Source organism: Eschrichtius robustus, chromosome 21 (assembly GCF_028021215.1).
Source record: "Eschrichtius robustus isolate mEscRob2 chromosome 21, mEscRob2.pri, whole genome shotgun sequence".
Taxonomy (NCBI): Eukaryota; Metazoa; Chordata; class Mammalia; order Artiodactyla; family Eschrichtiidae; genus Eschrichtius; species Eschrichtius robustus.
Genome location: NC_090844.1, coordinates 33,379,978 through 33,402,483, shown reverse-complemented (window position 1 = coordinate 33,402,483; position 22,506 = coordinate 33,379,978). Strand labels below are relative to the sequence as shown.

The following is a 22,506-nucleotide window of genomic DNA, read 5'->3' as shown; positions in this document are numbered from 1 at the left end:
GATGTGCCTGTAGGTGGTTGAGCCTCAGCATACAGACCCCAAGTGCTTTATTGTCATTCAGGAAAACTGGCGAGGGGCACCTGCCAGGTCAGGTGGCAGAGCCAGACTGCCTGCTGTGCCTCTTCCCTGCTGTGTGAACCTGCACAAGTCACTTGGGCTCTCTGGGCCTCCGTTCCCTCATCTGTAAAATGGGGACGGCAATAGTACTTACCTCTTGGGGATATTTTAAATGACGAAGTGCATCTCTGTGTGTGTGTGTGTTGATACATATTATATGTCAAGTGCCGATAATGGTTCTGGGCGCGTAGTGAGTGCTACGTGCTGTTTACTTAAAAACAAAACCACAAAAGAGCACCAAAGAGCTTGCGTCTGGCTCCTGTGGTGCCTCCGTCTGTGACTCAGTGGGTGGGGCCGGCCAATGTGATTTGGGCTCCTCAGTAGGAAGGTGGAGCCCGTGGGAGCATGGAGGCATTGAGATGCCAGGCCTGCTGATCGGTCACTGGTGGACCAGGAACCCTCTCGAAGGCCGGCCCCTCCCGGGTCCTAGCCAAGATCGCTTGCTCATAAAAGCACCAAAAGGAAGGGAGGCTGGGCTCTGAAGGCCGCCCCGCACGTGGGCCGAGAGCGGTCTGTCCAGGGGCTCCAGGCCCGTACACACCTGGGGACCATGGTGGGCACCTGGGCAGGAGGGTGTGCTGGCTGCCGCCGTGACCTTGGCCCTTTTGCACAGCTCTGAGCTTGAATGGATCGTGACATCTTTGTCACACAGACCCACTCACAGCCGCTGTCTCTCCTCACAGGCCGATGCTGCTACCAGCTTCCTGAGGGCAGCAAGATCAGGTAACTTGGACAAAGCTTTGGACCACCTGCGGAACGGGGTAGACGTTAACACCTGTAACCAGGTAAGTGAGATGCAGGGTGCAGGCAGGCATGTGGTCTCTGAAGAGCGGCTCTTGCCTGGTGCCCTTTCCTGAAGGCTTGAATCTGCCTCTATTCACCTTTTCCCAGTGGCCTCAAATATCCCTCAGGGCTCCTGCCCGCTGAAGGCCCTAACCCTGATGTTTGTGGCCCTGCAGCGGCCCAGGGTCCCATAGAGAAGCGCTGGTGCCCGAACAGTGTGGGCTGCACCCGGCTCCATCCCCTGCGGCCTCTCCCCTTAGAAGTCTCGGCTGGTCCCTGCTGCGGTCTTAGAATTTGTGGCCTTTGAAAGTGGGCTGGAGGAAGGGCCTTTGAAGGATGCTGTGTCAGTGGTGACATTCATCTCCTTTGTCCACCAGCGGCCTTTGTGGGTGCGCTGCTGGGCTGAGAAGGAAACAGTGCTGAGGACTTGCTCTGTCGTATGTTGACAGAGACTGAGAACTAGCGAGGCTGAAAGGGCTTCTCTGGATGTTTCTGGTGCTGAGTGACAGGGATTGGTTTAGGGAGGGGGAGGGGACTGAAAGTGTGCAGGATGGATTGGAAGACAGAGAGTCAGGTTTGGGGCCAGAAATCTAGGCACTGACTGAATAGAGAGGATCTTACTCCCAAGAAGGAGGACAGGGGTGTGTCCAGGGCCGTGGATCGGATGACTTCTGTTGTGTTTGTTTGTTTCTGCCAGTTGTTCAGGTACACAGCTGATTCCGTTTCTGATTGAGAAGAAAGTTACCGATTGTGGCTTTTTAAAAAATCATCTTAACCATTAAAAAAATTGTTTTTAATTGTGGTGAAAGGCACATAACATAGAATCGACCATCTTAAGCGTTTGTAAGTGTACAGTTCAGTGGCCTTAAGTACATCCATGGATGTCATCCCCAGGGCTCTTTTCCTCTCGTAAAACTGAATCTCTGCACCCATTAAACAGCAACTCGCCCTTCCCTCCTCTCCAGCCCCTGGCGACCGCCAACCTCCTGTCTGCCTCTAGGAATCTGACTGCTCCAGGTACCTCATGCATATCAGTGGACTCATGCAGTGTATGTCTTTGACTGGCTTATTTCACGGAGCACAGTGTCTTCAGGGTCCATCCGTGTTGTGCTGGACTGGATGACTTTTACAAGCCAGCAGGGGAAATACCAGGAACGCAGCTTAATTTTTCCACTGGCGGCGTGCCTCCGGCCCTCATCCTACTTAAGATGGACAATACCCTGTGCCAAGACCCCTTTTGGATCCAGTTGGTCTTCTGTGGTCTAAATCCACAGCTGGAAGATCAGAGAGGATGGGGCGGGGGGGCGGGGTGTGATGGGAAACAAGTAGGTGTGTGATATGAAGCAGCAGCCATGGCTGTGAACTTCAGAGGGGAGACAGGCGTGTGGACGGACTTGGGGGTGCAAACTAGATGGGGAGAAGCAAGCCCCCCTTCTGTCATCCCTCCACCCAAATATCCCAGCCTGCGCGCATCCACAGGCCTGAGGACATTCGAGGTGATTCTCAGTAAATGTACAGCCCTAAAGGTCGCCTTTGGAGAGATTGACACTCTGGACCCATTTCTTTCATGGGGAGGGACAGTAGGAGCAAAGTCTGGGGGCCAAGGGAGAGTCCTGGGATCAGGGGGCTCAGGACAGGGGCTGCGTGAGCTGTCGTGGTGTCGCCAACCACCCCCCAGCCCCGTGGGGACACCTGCGGATGCATTCCTGGGCGGCATCCCCGTGGGGACACCTGCGGATGCATTCCTGGGCGGCATCGATGCGAGTTCTGGCTTCCTTTGTTCAGGCCCAGAAACCCAGCTGAGTGTCCGCAGTGCGCCCGCCTGAGACGCACCAGCCCCTCAGAGGCCTTCCAAGGGTTAAGACGCCAGCTCTCAAAGGAGCCACTTAGCAGAAATGGGGGCAACTGCATGTCCCTAAGCCCTGAGCCAGAGCTGATTTTCCGTGTGAAATTGGAAGATTCTGATGACACCGGGAGGGGCTCGGTCCGGATCGGGCTGCTGCTGGTGAGGCCCCGGCGTGTGAGTGGCCTGTCCCTCTGCCGTCGCTCCTCTAAGGCACCTCCTCGGTTCATCTCAGGCTCCACGAGCATGAGGCAATATTTGCTCTTTATGGACACGCTTTCCCATGGGCTTAGCGCCAGAGGAAACTGCTAACTGCTGCAGGCGAGGAAATAATGTGGAGGGCGGGTGTGTGAAAGGAGGGATACCCAAGGTGCACAGCCCCTCCTGCTGGTTTAGCCCCGCGGCTCCTTCACCCCCTCCCCCAGATCTGGGCCCTGCTGCTCTTTGTCTTGTGCTGCCGCAGGGGCAGAGCTGCAGACCCGCCCAGGAGTGCCAGCGTCGCTGGAGCCTCCTTCTGGTGTTAGCAGGCGATTTGGCTTTTGCTCTGAGTGGAGCGTGTTGGGCGGGGCTGGGAAGGGGGGAGAGGACTGAACGGTGGGGCGCAGCGGGGCTAGAACTCGAACCTCGGTTAACCTCAGCGCACCATCCGGGCAACGCCCTTGCCCTGTGACGCGCACAGACCCGTCCTCCTTACGGGATGAGAGCTTCTTCTCTTTAAAGCGTGCATTCACTGTTTTGAGAAGATAAAAACAGGCTCTTGTCCTGGGGTCACGGCTCGAGAATTTGCTTTTGCTTGAATCTTTGGAGCCAGTGGACCATGATAGCAGTAATACGGCAAATGCTGACCCTCATATAAGCAACACGCTTTCAAAGAGTATGTTTCGTGGAAAGAATGGGAGTTGTTTGCCATACTCGGAAATAATTACGCTAAGTAGTGTGAAAAGAGGCTTACTTAAGAGACATCTGAATATTCAGGGCAGCTTTCTTGTTGCATAGATTATGTCTACTGATTCTGATCACCATGATTATAGTTATAGAAAAGAACAAGTCCACACGCAAGGACACATGTCTACATGTGCCTACGCCAGTATCTTTCCATGAATACCCGCGTCTTTCACTTATCCAAGCATTTTTCGAGCTTCAGACCCGGTAGCCAGTGTCTTCCTGGATACCTCCTCACGTGTAGAGCTGGACTTTAGGAATTTAGTGGTTAAAAAGAGAAAAAAGCCGTCATCCTCATCGTCTCTGAACTATAGTCTACTGGCTGTGAGAGCTGTTAAGTCAAATAATCACGCAAATGGATCTGCAGACCAAACTACGTTAGGAGCCATGAGGAAAGGCAGAGGGTGGTAGGAGAGTGTGTAAGAAAGATGTGGGGTAGGGCTGGAGGTCAGAGAAGACTCCTAGAGGAAGAGATATTGAGCTGAGGGGTGAGATGGGGTTAATGAGGGAGGGGAGGGAAGAACATTCCAGAGGCAGAGAAAAGCCTGGAGAGTTTAGTGGCGGCCAGAACGGCTGCAGGCGGAGAGAACAGGGACCAGATGAGGCCGGAGAGGTGACCTCAGGGCTGTGCTGGACCCGAGAGGCAGGGGCAAAGGTCACAGCAGCCAACAACTGGGTCAGCGTGCCCCAAGGCCCAAGCCATGTGTGTGCATCACGAGTGTGGGCACGTGTGCGCCAGTGTTTCCTGCTGCGCCCCACGTTGCCGAGTGAGGAGAAGGGTCTTGGGGAGGGACCAGAACGGCAGGAGTAGAGGGACTGACCGAGAAGGATGGAGGGATTTCAGCCTTTGACCACCTGCACAGCTGCATCCGCGTGTCCTGGTAGAGCATCCACCCGGCTTGCAGACCCGGTTAAGGATTCTGATCTTTATCCTAAGAGCTGAGGGGAGCGACCACAGATTCAGGCACAGGAGTGACAGGGCCGCAGGTGCCCACTGTGAACACGACAGGTGGAAGGGCCCACAGGTGGAGACAGGGAAGCCAGTTATAACAGCAGTCCCCAACCTTTTTGGCACCAGGGACCGGTTTCGTGGAAGACAGTTTTTCCACGGATGGCGGTTCAGGCGGTAATGGGGATGGGGAGCGGCTGGGCAGCCCAGTTCCTAACAGGCCGTGGACCAGTAGTGGTCTGCGCCCGGGGGGGTGGGGGACCCCTGGGTTATAAGATGACAGCAGTAGTCCAGGAGAGACACGTCAGAGGCCTGGATCAGGGTCGTGGCCATGGGGATGGATGAGTTGGATGGGGGTGGGACAGGGGAAGGAGACTTCAGCAGGGACCCTCAGATGTCTGGCCTGTGCGGGCTGTGGAGGGTGGCACCGCTCACGGACAGAAGAACTGGGAGCAGCCTCGGTGTGTGGAAACGGGGTGAGAAGCAGAGAGCAGGGCTGGGCGGGCATCCTCTTAGGGAGTCTTTGAGGAATCCAGTGAAATATACGGTAAGCAATTGGATATTTGAGCCTGGAACTCAGATAAGAGGTCCAACCCAAAGATAGATATTTGGAAGCCATCCAGCACTCAAGGAAGTGGAACGCGGGCATTGGCTGGTGAGAACAGGGCCGAGAGGTGTGTTGAATCTAACCCCCCAGTGTCTTCGTGGGGGTCATTTCACACGTATATATTAAACACCTTGTTTGTGCCAGGTATTAGGCACTGAGCAAGATAGACAGAAGAGACAAAGTCTGTGCCCTCGTGACATTTATAGCTGGTGAAGAAGACAGACAGTTAGCAAGAAAATGAACAAATATATAACATCAGCTAATGAGACATCCCATGAAGGAGGGAGGGAAAGGGGCCTAACCTAGAGGGTAGTTAAGGCAGGCCTCTCTAAGGGGATGATTTAAAAAGAAGTAAGGGAGAACCAGGTGGTTTCTGGAGGTGAGCGTTCCTGGAGGAGGGCATGTGCTAAGGTCCTGGGGCAGGGGTGAGCTTGGTTTGTTTGCGGAAGAGCAAGAACAGCGTGGCTGCAGTGGAAGGATGGAAGGGGGGCATGGTAGGCGGGGAGGTGGGAGAAATTGCCGGGGCGGAATCTTGAAGGGCTTTCAGGCCACAGTGAGGATCTGGATTTTGCTTCAAGGGTGATGGACGCCTTTGGAAGGTGCTCCACCTAACTTAGGTATTTAAGAGATCACCCTGGCTGCCGGGTGGAGAATCGACTTGGGGCACAGGGACAGAAGCGGGGAGACTGGGGTTGGGGGAAGCTGAGGCAGGGGACCAGGCAGAATCCCGAGGGGCTCTGAATAAGGGGGGAGAAGGTTGGGAGCGAAGCCCAGGGACTTGCCCCCCAGGCTCGCAGGGCTGTCGCCCTGGCTGTGGTGGTCTCAGCACACACGGCACAGGGCATCTGTGGGCTAGGGGCCCTGACTCAGCCCGGGACCGTGTCGTTCTCGCACACGGCAGCGGGCTGGTTGGGTCGCGTCTCAGCTCCAAAGCCATTGTGAAGACACAGTTGTCCCCAGGGCCTGAAGCAATGTCCGCTGTCGTCACCCCGATCCTCTCACAGCTCAGCCGTGCCCGACCGTAGAGCACAGCAAAGTCGTCTTATCTGTCCTAGTAGATGCTAAGCGACCTGGTGGCGAAGCCCATGACTGCCTCTGCCCCTCAGCACCCGGCACACGACGTGTCATATGGTCGATACTGGCTAGAATAAATGGCTCCATAATTAGACACATACTAACAGCAGCCTCATGTGTCCAATTTCCAGAATTATTGCTAGATTACTTATATCAAATTAAAATAGTTTATTATGGAGGCCATAGCAAGAAAAAAACATACTTCCTGGGATGCACTGATCGACCTTACGTGCTTAGCAGTCAGCCCAATAAAAAGAGAACGAGAGGACAGCAAGTCAAGAGCCTCTGTTCTCCCGAATTCCTAGAATTGCCGGGTCTACGTGGGGCTCCACTGGGAACGGCCAGCTCTAACTCCAGGGGCGAAAAGCCTCACTGTTCCAGGTTTCTGCTCGGTTCTCATGACGCTCACAAACCCTGGCTCACTGCCCCTCCTGATGGGAATAAAGGAGGTTTCACTCCAACAGCAGAGGCCTTGTTGTCTGCAGCGCTGGCATAAGGCAGAGAGTTAGAAGAAGGGTTTTCTGGAACATCCCAGGCAACCTCCATCCCCTTAGCCTGTCTTATTCTTCTCCGTGGTACTTACTACTGCCTGACTTGCTATGCGTCTGTGTCTCTCCTCATTACTCTCTGTCTTCCCTGCTACAGTGGAGGCACCTCGAAGGGAGAGGACTTGGCTTTATTCAGCGCTCCTTGTCAGGATTCTGCCTTGCACATAGTAGGTGCTCATAAAATCAGTCGGTAGCTCTCTAGTCTGCTGTAACCACTAATGATGAAACCTTATTCATTTGACGCTTAGCCCATGTAGGAACTCCATCTAAGCACTGCCACTTTTTCTTTTTGAGTTTTTAAATTTTATTTATTTATCTTTAAATTTTTATTGAAATATAGTTGATTTACAATGTTGTGTTTGTTGCAGGTGTACAGCAAAGTGATTTAGTTATACATATATATATATATATATTCTTTTTTTACGCTCTCTTCCGTGATAGTTTATTATAAGATATTGAGTATAGTCCCCTGTGCTATACAGTAGGTCCTTGGTGGTTGTCTCTTTTGTATACAGTAGTGTGTATATTTTAATCCCCAACTCCTAATTTATACCTCCCTTCTGCTTTGGTAACCATAAGTTTGCCTTCTGCTTTGGTAACCATAAGTTTGTTTTCTATGTCTGTGAGTCTATTTCTGTTTTGTAAGTGAGTTCATTTGTATCTTTTTTTTTTTTTTTTTTTAGATTCCACATATAAGTGATATCATATGGTATTTGCCTTTCTCTGTCTGGCTTACTTCACTTAGTATGATCATCTCTAGGTCCATCCATGTCGTCGTAAGCAGTGCCACTTTTAAGAGCAGCGTGAAATAGTCCCTCTTAGGATAATGACTCTCCTGCATGATGGTAGTTCTGGCACCAGCCACACTCATCAAATATGTGGCAGTGTTTGCTGCCGTATCCAGAAGCTCGACCATCTGAGCCGTCACAAAAACACAAACAATTCCCGACACAGCCCAGGAGAGCGCGTGAAACCATGCTAGTTCCATTGATGTTCCCTAAATTTCCACATGTGCCTTCCTCGTGCACCCAGCACTGCTGGGTACTTGTTTATCTTGAAGGTGAAGGGTTTTCAGCATTTCAAATAAATGGAGCACCTGAACAAGAGCTCCAGAATAATCTTTTCTACAGCAGCCAAATGCCAAGTGTTTTGATCAGGATTTGTGATAATTGCTACCTTTCCAAATTATAGTCTTAGAACTTAGAGGAGATCTTGTCATTCAACTCTGTGTCACTTTATAACTCGGAAAGCTGAGGTCTAGAGGTTACTTCTGAATATCTTCTGAGCTTTATAACTTTGGATTTGGAGAGGTGGGCTGGCAAAGACCCCCTGAAGTTTCTCTGCTCATTCATGTACTCAACAAACATGTATGTTTACATTTTTCTTTTAATTCATTTTTTAAAATGCATTTTATTTTATTGAAATATAGTTGATTTACAATGTTGTGTTAATTTCTGCTGTCCAGCCAAGTGACTTAGTTATACACATATATATATTCTTTTTCAGATTCGTTTCCATTCTGGTTCATCACAGGGTATTGAATATAGTTCCCTCTGCTCCACAGCAGGACCTTGTTGCTTACCCGTTCTCTATACCATAGTTCTACAAACATGTATTGAGCACTTAGAACACCCCCAGGACCTTGGTGAACACTAAGTTCATCCATGCCCTGCTCTCAAAGAACTTGGAGGCCAGTAAAGAAGTCCAGCTTGTACATAGAAGGTTACAAATCCAGCGCCATCCAGAATGAGCACAGAGGCTGTTCTCACTCACTTATTCATTCACTCAACACATTTGTTGAGCTGCTCTACTAAGCCACGTGCTCGCCACTCAAAGTGAGTGCTCCCCCATCGCTTCTAGTCTGGGGGTGGTGGCTGGAGTGAGTCAGAGAAAGCCCTGGAAGGAAGAGTGGGAGTTTGCCAGGGAAATTGGGAACGGGGAACTGCAGCAGGAAGGAGCAGACTGTGCAGAGGCAGAGGTGGCGAAGGGCACAGGCAGCAGGGAGGTGGGTGAGCTTGGGGTACATGAAATGTAAGAGGGGAGGATGGGGTGATCAGGCTAAGGAGGGTACATCCGGATCAGGGCCAATATGCAGCCTGTTACTCTCCTCTGGCATCATCTTTTTTTTTTTTTTTTTTCCGGCCGCACTGCTCAGCATGCGGGATCTTCGTTCCCCGACCAGGGATCGAACCCAGGCCCCCCGCAGTGGAAGTGCGGAGTCTTAACCACTGGACCACCGGGGAAGTCCCCTCTGGCATCATCTTTTGCTTAGGAACTGCTGACAGGCGTAGAGATCATGTTCAACTACATTGTTCCCTAATTCTACCTGCACCCCCCAACTCACACAGAAAGCGTCTCCATACGATCACATGGTAACTAAGCCTTCTGGAAATGTGCTGTTTGGTGCAGCTCTGGAATAGTGAAGAAGGAAAGGGAAGGGTGTGTAATTGCAGCCCCCATGTGGGAGAGTGGTGGTCCGGGGTGTGCAGGTGTACAAGGGGAACACTAGACGCCCCAGCGCCTGGTTCCAGGGACTCTTCTGGAGCTCCGGTTCCTGCTAGAAAAGGTACTAGTGAAAAAGACAGAACCTGAAAACCTCCTTCCCCTGAATTATTTTAAATAGGTAAATTACTTCTGCATCGCGGCAGAAATGAGCTATTTGGTGTTCATCTTGCTAATTACAGCGGCTAATTTATAGTTTGAAAGGAAGTTGATTGCTTGACATGAATCAGAGTGACCCACGGTGTTTTAAGAATCACAGATTTCAGTTCTCTGGTGTCTCTGCTTTCCCAAGCCCTTCCAGGCACGGCCGCTTTGAAGGCTCACATCACCCCTGTGGAGTGGTTAGAGCAGGTGCTTGATAAGTGAGGTCGGTGAAGAGGCAAAGAGTCTTCCTGAGCTGGAGCCGGGGTCCCCCAACCCCCAGCCTGGCCTCTGTGCACCGAACCCCACGGGCAGGCTGACTGGTTTTATTCTCATTTCCCTCCCCTCTTGGTGAAGGGAGAGTTAGTTGACTGCTTCAGGTATATAAAGATGTCCACTTGTAGCAACAACGGGGACATCTCTGGGATCCGAGGGACTAAAAAGGGTGATGGCATCGTCAGGAAGGATCTGGAACGTATTCCAAGGAAAGCACACCCTCCAAAGTCCACTTTACGGTTTGATTGCTGTGACTTTACAATGTGAAGACTAGATGTGGCATTCTTAGTCTCAGGAGGCTAAGAAGAAAGATAGCTGTGTGTGTGTGTCAGGTTGCATGTGTGAGAATTCAGTTCCGTCAACTCTTAGGGAACACACGGTGTGTGCCAGGCCCGTTTTTGTCATTTGTGACAACCATGTCCCTGAGTGTGTTTTGAGATTTTTCATTTAACAACGAAACGAATGCAGGGTAGTTGTTGAAAAATTCACACTTTACAGAAATACAGAAAGTCAGTCTTCTGTAAGTCTCCCCTTCTACTCCCCGTCCCCCCAGATCACTGTGAACAGTTTGGCGCGAGTCTTGTCGTATGTGTTTCTGCATCTCTATGTGCAAAAACACATATTTTTTTTTTTTATTGGAGTAAAATTGCTTTACAATGTTGTGTTAGTTTCTGCTGTACAGTGAAGCGAATCAGCTCTATGTATACCTATATCCCCTCCCTCTTGGACCTCCCTCCCACCCCCCATCCCACCCCTCTAGGTCATCACAGAGCACCGAGCTGAGCTCCCTGTGCTACACAGCAGGTTCCCACTAGCCATCTACTTTACACATGGTAGTGTATTTCTGTCAAACCTCATCTCCCAATTCGTCCCACCCTCCCCTATCTTAGTTGTTTTCTGAGAGCGCCTACACTGATTCTGGAATTGTGGAATTAAGAGAAGCAGGCCTGTCATTTTGAAGATTCACAGGCTGAGGCCTGGCAGGTGAAGTGACACGTCTAGACCTCAGGAGGACAGTTTAGAGGCCCTCGTCCCGTGTCCGACGTTCTTGCCTCTAAACCCCACTGCCCTGCTTCTGAAGAGCTGGTTCCTCTTATCCTGTTAAAGGAATGCTGAGATCTCGGACGTGGATACCCTTTCTAGTCCATAGGAGATATTCTTAGCTGCTGAGCTGAATTTCAGAGTCCCGTTAGTCCCGTTGTCTCATTAACCTGAGCTCACACCTTCCTCTGTGTCCCCAAGGGCCTCCAGCCCCTGCGGCCGCTGGGCTGCTGAGCACAGGAGGCTGCCCAGGTGTGTACGGAGAGGAGAGGGAAGGGGACCGGGTCGAGGCATCTCCTCCCGGAGCTCCCAAAGAGGTGTGGGTTTCTGGTTTTTTCTTTCTTTTTTTTTTTTTCTTAAGATAATGAAAGCATTCAAGTGTTTTTCTCCTTGTGAATATCCAGTAACCTCTACATCATCAGCGCTGCCTGGGTAAGGAGGTAAACTTCGATTGTAATAAAGCAGAGCAGGGGCTCGCGCAGAGCTGGTCCTGTGCCTTTCCCTCTGACTGTACGCCTTCCTCTCAGTTTCTGAGCTTCTTTTACCTTCCCCGGCCCTGGACCGGAGACAGGATGGCAAAGGAGACGAGGGGTGATTTCCCGCCAGGGTGACAGCAATCGCTTCAGCTCTTTCTGGCTTCCGATGTGTTAGATCCAGGGTCATATATTTTTAGCAGACCTTTCCCACCAAGCGGTCTCCAGGGAGCCACGCGATAGCCGGGTCAGAAGGAAGCTGCGGTGCCGTGTGCGGGGCCCTGCCCTGCCCTCCTGTCAGCTGGTTCCCACGTGGGGCTTTGGCTGCTTTCCGGGGTTTCCAGCCTAGAATGGTCTTCTCAACTCCAGTAAAGGTCGCCCCTCGCGGGGCCTGTAAAATAGGAGGGACGTGAGTGCTCAGCCTCGCACTCTGGCTTTGATCCTTACCCGCGCGGGAACCCCAACGGGCTGCCCATCCTCTCCCGCCACAGCCAGAGCCCAGAGTAACGCAGAGCTCTGCGTCCGCTTCTCTGACAACCTCTTCTACCCCTTCCACGCGGCTCCTTCCTACCCCCCACTTTCTTTTTTAAAATTGTAGCATTTCAAACCTATAGAAAATTGGCAAGATCCGTACAAAGAATCCCCACATCTCCCTCACCCAGATTCTCTGCGACCTTTCCTCTCTATTGATCTGTAATATGTACTACAGATGATGTAATTCCCCGTCACCCCTAAACAGCCGGTGAGTACCACCCAGAAGTCAGGACACTTTCCCGCATGACACAGAGTGTCTCCAGGAACACCCTCTGGGATCACTAGTCATGGCTTATCGGCCTCCTTCAACCTGGAATGCTTCCTCAGTCTTGGCCTGTGTCTCCTCTTTTTGACCGTCTTCCGTTCTGTAGTTTGAACCTCAGCTGTGTCTGCTGATGTTTTCTGGTGACCAGGCTGAGGCGGTGCATTCTTAGCAGGAGCCTGCAGAAATCATGCTCCCTTTCCACTCCAAGGATGTTAACCTTGATCACCTGCTGAAGTTGGTGTCTGCCAAGTTTTTCTACCGTGAAATCATCAGTTTTTCCCTTTGTAGTTGATCAGTATTTTCTTGGGGAGGAATATTCCGATATGATGCCAATATCCTGTTCCTCATCAAACTCCCAGCCACCATTCCTGGCATAGACTGATGACTTCTGCCTGCATCACTACCACTAAGGTGGTTCCAAGGAGTGATTCTCCATCATTTCTTCTGCGTTTATTAGCTGGCATTCCACTGAAGGATAAGCTTTCCCTTCTCCCTCATTGATTTGGTTTTTTTTCGTTATTTATTTATAATGAGTCTGTTCAGACTCATGGGTTCCTGTTTTATTTGATGGGCTGTAATCTGATACTCTCATGACTTATTTTGATGTTCAGATCTAAACCGGGCCATTGGGAGCCCTTTCAGTAAGCGGGCTTCTGTGTTACGTGACGTGTTTGCATCATTCTTGATTTCCTTACTTTCTGGCATAAGTTATCCCAGCGGCATTTTGTACTTGCCCTGCCCCAGCCCTGGATCAGCCACTTTTCCAAGGCCCCCTGTTTCCTTTTAGTGGAGGCTGGTATGTAGACACCAAAATCTGATCACTCGGTGTGCCCACTGCTACTGCTTGTCATGTGTGTACACACATCTGTAACTATTTCTACATCTGTCTGTGTATGTGTATTTTTAAAAACCCATGAGATCAAGCCAATACTTGTAATCCTGGTCCAAGACCTCAGGGTTCTTCCTAGCCTTTCCTCTTTCCAGGTTTTAAATCCCTTCAGACAGTGAGAAATCTGACTCCCACGGATTCGCATCATGCTTAACATGTTTGTTTATTCGCTCGATGTGCCAACCTCCTAAGCACTCCAGAGCGGCCCCCTCCTCCCTCTCAGATGCCCCTGCAGGGCACCCCTCTGGTTCACTGTCCTCCTTCCTCAGATGCCGGCATCCTCCGGCTGGGAGGTGAGGGGAGGGAACAGGAAGAGAAGGGAAGATGGGAAAACCCCTGTTCCCTTTTGATTTCATTTCTGTTTGGGCTGAAAATTTAATGCAGGCAATTTGAGGACAGGACCCAAGATTTATACTGTGGTAGCAATTTCTTTGCCAGCAGCTTAATTCATGCCCTCATCTCGTTGAGCCCAGAGTGACAGTCACTCCATCTTTCCTTTCCCATCACCTCTTGTTTCTCATCGTCCCCTCTGTCTTTGGTTTCCATGGTCTCTGCCTTTCCTTCTTCCCTCACTCTTTCTCTCTTTCTCATCAATTTCAGGATTCGGAGTAGGGATGGCAACCATTTCAATCCTTTTCTCTCTCCACAGCCCTGTTTAGATTCTTATTTCCTACTCTGTTTCAGGGCTGCAGACCTGGAAATATGTAATGTCAGTGATCGTGGCCCACAAATAGGAACCAATAATAGAGCAAAGCTAGAGGTCACAAATGTACAGGCGGGTTGTTATTCGGGGAATTAAGCTTCTGTAACATAGAGTATTATACTTATCTTCCCTGGACAGATATAACAAGCTGACAGAGGATCCAGACTGGATGGGAAAGTAGCATATAAAGTATAAGAACTAGGTGCATGATCCTCTGTGTATACAACCTTGTCCTTTATGGGCGAGACCTTCACTCCTGGCTGACTGCCTGGGTAAAGTGGGTGTGGCCTGAAGGCAAGTTACCTAGAAACTCCTCCCTCGCTGCATCTTGTTCCCCTCTGGGGCCCTCGGTTTCTTGGCCTTCTCTGCCACTGCTCTGGCTTATTCTTCCAGGACTCCACTCCTTTCCTTCCCCCATCGAAGCCTCCCCTGCCCAAGGCTCCATAGCCTCTGGTAATAGGGCAGCCAGTTAATCTGCTAAGCAGAGCCAATAACAGGGTAGTAGGTGCTTCTGAATAAAAAGGCCATGCTTCCCAGCTGCTACAGGAGCACACGCTGCTTAGCTCAAAGAAAGGGCGTAGGGGCTGGAATCATGAGGTTCAGGGGCTGTGGGGTGGCAGGGGCAGGTGGGCAGGAGGGTCCTCAGGACACAGCCTGAGGCTGACTCCAGGGCCAGCTGTGTGTGTGCGTGAAATCGCCGGGTGTGAGAAAAGGAGTGGAACGGAGCGTGTCCACACGAGAATGCCAGCAGCAGCCTCGGAGGTATTCTTGGAGTTTTCAAAGAGGCAGAGGATCTCCGGACGCCAAGGCCTCTCGGTTTGAAATCGTCCTCTGCTCTGGACGGGATGAGAGTTTAATTTCCTGTGACACGTCTACTGGATTTGTACATTGAGGAATCAATTAGTGTAATTGGGGCGATCAGAGACGTGAAGCAGAGGGATCATCTACTGAGAACAAGTGTCTGGAATTGTCTGTTTGGCCAGTGGCATTTCTCACAGTTGGTACAAGAAAATACTCCCAATTAAATCATTCAGGCTGAATGAGACTTTATTTTTCTTCTGCTGCTGCTTCTTAAAAATGTTAAAAGAGACACAGCCTGGCTGAGATCTCCTCCCCTCCCATCAGACAGATTGCTGCTCAGAAGGATCCTCTAGATTGACATTTTACCTGAAAAAAACAGAGCAAAGGCAGATGAGAAACTCCAGGTGTGCATGTTTGGCATGAATATTTTTGCCCAAAAGATCCTAAAATGGTTGTCTGCCGTGTTAAGACCGTGTGGGATGAGATCATATGGGACCAGGTGGCCTCAGAGGCTCAGGACAGGGAGTTTCTGGGATGTAAAAAGCTTCAAAGAACATAGCTCCCACCCTGACGGAGAGGGAAAAGCTTGGATAATCTACAGAATTACAGTCTTCCCTGAGCCCATCAGAGGGCTGAGGCCACAGGGCAATGGACTTTTAGCTGAATTCCAAAAAGGGATGAGCCCTCCCAGGAGAGGGCCACCGTTTCAGCTTTGGCAGATGCAGGAGAGAAAAGCAGTTGCCATGCAAGCCAAAGTCTTAACAGACTCTTGCAGGCCAGTGTGGCTTGAGTGTGTCTGGAGCCCCAGGCCTCCACCAGGTGCTCCTGAGAAATAGTGGGGTAAATCCAGGAGACCAGAGGACACCCACGGGCAGCACAGGAGAGCAGGTGGTGCCTGTGACTGTGGGGTTGGGGGGTGGCCCCAGACTCTTCCCCTGTGTGAAGCCAAAACAGACCCTCTCCCCTTCAGACCTCAGGCAAAATCCCTTCTCCAGAGGGGGAGTAGTGGCAAACTCCCTCTGCCCCTGGGGAGGGTAGGAAACCTTCCAGCCCCAAGACACAGGCAGAGACCCAGCGCTGCTTCAGGAAAGGGGGAGGCACAACCCCTGTACTCCTAGGGAGGGCGGGAAGCCATTTGGGGCCAATAACTGCCTTATACCAATAAAAAGCAGAGGTCTGCTACCACTGGGGGAGGAGCAAGGGAATCTCACTCAGCACCAAGTATAGAGACAAGGCAGGTTTTGCTGCTGCAGAGAAGAGGGGAAAAATGATGAAAAAAAAAATCCCACCTTTGAGGTCCAGGAGCAAAGCCTGCCTAAGACTGAAGCTGGAGCAGGACAAAAGAGAAGCTCTACTCCTACCTTGTAATAAGGAAGAGCATAGGACTGCTGGGAGGGGGCAAGAGCGTGGAGAAAGACCCCGATTGAGGCACAGGCGCAAAAGGATGGCTGGAAGCTGAGCGGCAATCAGGAACACAGAACAACCCTCTGGCACCTTAGCTCCTACTCTGAGCTCCGGGTGACAGCAACCTACCTCTGGAATAATCTGAAGGCTGTGCGCGCCAGTGGTAACAACAAAACCCAGATGCAGGTCAACTCCTGACTAGATTGACTCAGCCCCCATCCCCAGCCCTGTGCTAACAGCTTCACAGAAGCAGACGCATGTCCATTTCCAGGCACAAATTATTTCAGTCTCTACTGCTCTTCTATATATAGTGTCTGGCATTCAATTAAAAATTACAATACACACCGTAAGAAAACAACAACAACAAAGCATTGTCAATAGACAAAGCAATCAACAGAACCATACTTAGAGGTGACCTGGATATTGGAACTATCAGATGGACTTTGAAATAACTATGCTTAATATGTTAAAGGATCTAGTAGGAAAAGTGGACACCATTCATGGACAGATAGGGGATTTCAGCAGAGAGATGGCGACTGTAAGAAAGAGCCCAATGAATGCTAGAAATTTTTTAAAACTTTCATGGCAATGAGGAATTTCTTCAACAGGCTCAAGAGTAGACTGGACACAGCTGAGGAAAGAATCAAAGAACTTGAAGACATGTCGGTAGAAATGATCAAAATTGAAACAAAAAATAGAAAAAGAGTGATGAAAGAAAAACAGAAAAGAGCACTCAAGGGCTGTGGAACAAAATCAGTTAGTCTAACATGCGCGTAACTGGAGACCCAGAAGCAGATGTCTTCGGGAAGAAGAATTTGGCAAGCTGGCATATTCCTGAGAAAAGCGTGTGGTTAAAAAAATGCCCACAAGTAGCTACTGCTTTCTTCCCTAGCTTCTAATTTAGCTGAAGAAGTTCCTCTAATATCCCTCCACCTCCTTCTTGTTTATCTTCTACACCCAGTTATTTGGGGGAAGAAATATGTGATTTCTCCCTGTAATCCCCCTCAGTATTCTGTCTGCCATTCAGCGTGGAGTGGAGTGGCTGTCAAGTTAGCTGGAGTAGCTGAAAAGGTGCGAGGAAGATTCAGCAGCCTGCCTTTTACTCTTAGCCAGTAACTTAAACTTGATTTGACTCAAATACAACACACGGATCCTGATTTTAAAGAGGTGGTCGATTGCAGTTTGTCTCTGTCCATAGTTTTAGTTAAGAACAAGTAGCTCCCAGAATTTGCACCCCTCCCCCCTTCAGATTTGAGCAATAAATAACAAGTCTGCTTAAAGAAAAAGAAAGTATGAAATGTAGTATTTATCCATGAAACGCTCTTTTGAAATACTGGAAGTGGTCTCCTGCATAGACTAGTCATGCCTCTGATAAGACAGTTGTACAAGCTCCTTTGGGTACATATGCCCTAAACTTGTTTTCAGGCTTTCAGCGACTTCAGCTGCCGGATGTGGCCATCCACGCGTCTGCTGAGGCCAGTTGCTGGAGAAAACTTGCTGCAGTGGGTCTGGATGTTTGTACATTCCTGGAATCCAGATGCTTCATGGAAGAAAGAGGAGGGCGCTTGATGAGAATGGCCGGGAGCATAGTTTCTAAAATCTGAGCTCATGGGTTTAGAATTTAAACTCAGACACGTTTAAACTCACGTTGCCATTGTTAATGGACTTGCACCCCTGGCTGTGTGCAGACTGCCCTGAAAAGCCCTCTGCGAAGCTTTCCTGACCCCTTAACCAAGCAGCTCCTTTCTCCTCTGTGCTACTTTCAGTCTTATACCTGCATTTTGGGCATTTTTCACGTGATTTTGCATTTATTTTTATGCATCTCCTTTCTGTCCTAAACTGAGTTCTTCGAGGGTCAGGGTTTGTGTTTTAGGCATCCTTAGCGTAGTGCCAGGCACAGATAGCTTCTCAGTAAATGTTTGCTGAAGCAGATTAAGTGCTTGCTCGGCGTGAGGTAACTGTAGTTGGGACAAGAGTTTGTCATAGCTGTGCCCCTGTGTGATTTTGCTCTGCACTAGATTCCTGGGTCTTCTTGCACACCTGTCATAGCTGTGCCACATGGGCTTGTTCTGTGGCCCTGGTGAGGGTGCTGGATTCAGATCATCACAGTAATGGACTTGGAAGTAACTTAGTGTGACTGTGTTGGAAACAAATCAAAAATAAAGTGAGAAAAATCAAGTCATAAAGAAGAAAGAGATCTTTGAACCAGGATCCGAGGTGGAAGCTGAGTAAAACTATTAGAGATACAGATCTATTGATATTTAGACGGTCCCTTGCCTTCTGCCAGAGTTCAGCTTTGGGAGTGGGGTATGTGACCCAGGGAGGGAAGCAGAGGGGCTTCCTAGGGACCAGGGCAGCGAGTAGAATCCTGGGGACCACCTACAGCGGTCGTGACCAGACCCACACGGTTGGTTATGGTGACTGAGCAGCCCCTCTAAGCTGCCTGGTAATCACAAAGGGAACCTGTGCTTTCAGCAGCTGATGAAAAGAAACATACTAGTTCCTCGGGTTAAAAAAAAAAGCCCCAAACTCTTTCTTCCTGGGGCATCCAGGTTGGTTCTATATGTAGCTGTGACCTAGAAAGGCTGTGTGACCTGAGCCAATCATTTGACTTCTCTGGGCCTTGGTTTCCTCAGCATTCAGGGATCTCCAATAACCCTTTGGACGCCAGCATCCTCTGGGCAGACTGTGTGTCTAGAATCCCTGTGGATTGAGATCCTGACTCTGGCTCCAAAGAGCAGGGCCAGCCACCCCTGGGGTGTTAGCAGCGAACATTAGCGTTTTCCTTGTAGACTGGCCACTTCCCCATCTTTGAGGCATTCAGGACCAGCGACTGCTCCTGGAAAGTGACTGCACCCCCCGGCAGCGCTGAAAGCCCCGCAGTCAGCACACGCACGCCAGGCTCGAAGCCCCAGCCGAGTCCCCTGCAGTGAGCAGACTGTGACTCCTACAGTGGTACGCCCACCCCGGATTCCCACGTGACCACAGGGTGCCTGCGCTCAGCGCCCGGAACCTTCCAGACAAGGCGCTGCTGGGTGTGAAGAGGGGATTGCAGATCGCAGCGCTGGAGAAGGAGGGGCTCCCTCCGGTGCAGACCCTTCCCCGGGGTAGAGTCAGGACGCAAAGCTGGAGACAGTGGCTCCAGGCGCCCCGAGCGGGTCACCTGACAAAGGCTTTTCTGCAAGTTTGTGTTTTGCAGAATGATTTGAGGCGAACTGGCGTACTTCAGCCCCGAGCTCCTCCCCCTCCCTCAGATTCCTGCAGTCACACACCTGCTGTCTTGCCTTCAACCACTTTCTCCCTTTCTGTTATCAAAACGGGCTCTGACCTAGCCTTTATCTGATAAACTCATTCACACTGGGGTGTGAATTATTAACACCGCTTTGGACCCTACATTTTCCTGGTGTCCAAAATCTGCAGGAGGAAGAAATCTAACGGAGATTTTCAGGCATTGGCAAGAGGAAATATTACAACGGGCTCTCCTATCCCCTCCACATACACCCACCCTGGCAAGGCTGGCTGTGCTGATGGGCAAAGATTTGGCCAACTGTACTCTGTGTGTTTGGGGTGCAGGGCGGGTCTGATCTAAATAGGAAGTAGGTAAAGTTCCCTTCAAGCCTACTCTGGGATGTTCTCTGACACCCAAGGCACCTGTTATATTTGCCCCGTCCAAGGCCCCGACGTAAAGAGGGTCTTATACACGTTCCATTCTCCCATCATGAGGCACCTGTGTCGCCTTACGGCAGTAATCGCTCAGTACTTTCCAGTGCTGGTTTTAGCAAAGCAATAGGACTGATCTGTTAATGGATTAATGCACTAGCACTCCCAGGCAGAATATTTGTGTTTTAATTGGAATCTCCTGAAAATGATGCCCTGATACAAAGGGAGAGTGGGAGTTTCAGGACCCCATGGTGGGGCCGCAGAGATATTTGAAGATGGGTGAGCCAGGGACCCCTCCATTCACACCATCAGGAGCCAACCCCTCCATCTTGGTGATGAGGGTCTTTCTTATCAGCCAGAGCCCACGGTGGCCCTGGGGCACCCCCTGAAATGGGACATGGGAGAACAGAGTTGACCAGCAGAGGAGACAGGAAGGAGGAGACGGGAAGAGGGGAGATTGCTGGTGGGGAAGGAGGGGGGTGGAGATCACTGACCGATGAAAATCATTCTCTGTGTGGAGCCAAGATCTACTTCTCCATTGGAACTGAAAGCTAGTTCCATCGTGTAGTCAGTTATTTGTGTTCTGAGTCGCTCTCTTTGAAGGCAGCTTTTGCCAGAAAGTTTCAAGACATCTAAGTGCAAGGGTCAGAAGGGTCTGAAGCAGGAGGGGACCAGTGAGGCTTGCGCTGGCTGCTTTCTTTAGAGCCCGGACGGCTGGAACTTTAACTACCCAGTGAGAGTTCTGCTTTTGTGGACTTGATGGTTGGCCCTGGAAAATGTTTGTTTTTCTTCCCCTAAAATTTAACTGTCAGACAAGCTTTGGTCACAGGCTGGCTCTGCCCTGCGCCTATGTCGACACCACTCGGGGTCTCCCCTTCGGGCCCTTCGCACGGCCCCTCGCGGTCAGGGACCTCGGTCCAGCTGCCTGGACCAGCAAGATGCACGGACCCTCTAACCCCACCGTCCCTGCCTCTCTGCTCTTCACAGAATGGGCTGAACGGCTTGCATCTGGCCTCTAAAGAAGGCCACGTGAAGATGGTGGTCGAACTTCTGCACAAAGAGATCATCCTGGAAACAACAACCAAGGTACGTCTCTTGGGGGGGGGGGGGGCGGGAGGTTTCCATCAAAATTCACATATTGTCCCAAACCCTAAAGACATAGAAACCAGCCCATCCTGACAGAAACCCAAGCCTGCTGCTGAACTTCTCTCATCCATCCAGTCACTTCCTAGTCCTGTGAGCCCCTGAAGTCACCCGAAAAACACAGGACCCCGTTTCCACAAGGATTCAGGGGGCCTTTATCCTGATCACTCGACTGTAAATCTAAAAATAAAACCCTTTGCCCAGTGGCTTCATGCTTTCCCAAGCTAAGAGGTCCACAGGCAGGTGCCTTGGGTCCAAATCCTCGCTGAGTTGTTTCATACTCTGTGACCTGAAGCAAGTTACTCAGCCAGTGAGAAGCCTCAGTTTACTCATCTTTAAAATGGAGATTATAATAGGTAGTTGCAGGATTGGTATGAAAATCAAATGTGGTAATGAATATATAATGCCTATATAGAAAGAAATCAATAAATATTGGTGACTGTGTCGTTCATGAGGGCTGTGGAAGAGTCCATATCCCTCTCATTCATCCTTCTCCAGCGAGTCTTCCTTGGTCAGCCCCAAACCCATTTCCTCTCCTTACTGGGTCCCTTGAACAGTGAAGAGTGTTCTCTTTACTCCAAGCGTTTGTGTGATGTCACACCTCTCACAGCAGGACGTTTCTCCCCAAAGCAGCAGATTATAAACACCAGTGACTTAAGTCCAGAAACTGCAGTCATGAAATTGACGCATCTACATGTTGCAAAATCAGTTTCATTTCTTATGCATCTTATTTGTTTACTAAGCAACAAGCAGCCAGCATTTAAAAACAAACAAAATTAAACCAAAAAAATCACCTCTGTTTACTGTGTCAAGTACTGTTTCCTCTTCTCCCCCCTCCTTTGTTACATCCCATGGTTTTCTTCCTGGGCTGGTCCCGGCAGCCTTTTATTTTCCATTTGCTGTTTATTCAACGTGGTCTCATGCACAGCCCCGATTTCAGTTCCACGCAGCAAACGTTTTACTGCCTCGCGAGCAGAGAACCAGAAGAGCAACAGGTAGAGAACAGATATGATTTATGGTTATGAAGTGAACTACCAAAATATTATGAAGGCAGACTCATCTCTCGAGGCAAAATTCTGTAATTTTCATGTCATTTCCCAAAGGTGAAGAGATCTCACGGATGAAATAGACTGACTTGCTCTTTCTGAACGTGTACAGGGCATTTTTTTTCTAACCCCATGACAAATACCAATTGTTTCCACCCGGCTCCTTCTGTGGATGAAAGGGATGTGGTTATTTCTCATCTGATGCCGTCAGCTGCCTGGCCGCAAGCATGGTGCCATCTGACCGGCTGTGGTGGCCAGAGGGCTGTCCTCCCCCTGGCATCCCCACAAGAGCTGCAGAAACACTACGCTTCAGCACGTTTTACTCTCTCCGAATTTCCCCCTTGGATCGGTATTTTGCAAGCGAACGCTTGGTGTGTCTCTGTTATTTATAGAAATTGTATAAGCCAGCGTGGTTTCTGAGGGCCCAACAGAGGGAGGAAAAAAAGGGTGAAGCTGAAACCGTGGGCAAAGCAAGAGTCACAACAGATTGGGGAATTGTAATGGGTCTCGCAAGCAGGAGCGAGATTAAAAAAAGAAAAGACTAAAAAGCCAAAACCAATATAGGTTCCTAAACTGTGCTTAGAAAATTTAAAAGCGTGAAACAAATGTATTCTTTGCCTCCCCCTGCACCCCCCAGAGGCCAGCTCAACATCCAAGCTGGTGGGGATCAGAGCCGCGTCAGCCCACCCCTCCCCAGCCCGGGCACTCACTCAGCACCCACTGCGGCCACCCACCCTGCCGTGAGCTCTGGGACTCCCTGGAAAT

General features: G+C 50.2%; 1 protein-coding gene and 1 non-coding gene across 3 annotated transcripts in view; one reads left to right on the top strand and one right to left on the bottom strand.

Moving 5' to 3' along the window:
- ANK1 (ankyrin 1) overlaps nt 1–22,506 on the top strand; it is a 98,222-nt gene that overhangs the window by 5,776 nt on the left and 69,940 nt on the right. For both annotated transcript variants that reach the window (XM_068532256.1, XM_068532253.1), the window contains exons 2-3: nt 801–902; nt 20,540–20,638. In XM_068532256.1, coding sequence (XP_068388357.1) covers nt 801–902; nt 20,540–20,638 — 201 coding nt within the window. The remainder of the gene's footprint in view (nt 1–800; nt 903–20,539; nt 20,639–22,506) is intronic.
- On the bottom strand, nt 9,034–9,106 carry TRNAG-UCC (transfer RNA glycine (anticodon UCC)). The gene has a single exon. It is a non-coding gene; the product is annotated as a tRNA-Gly (tRNA).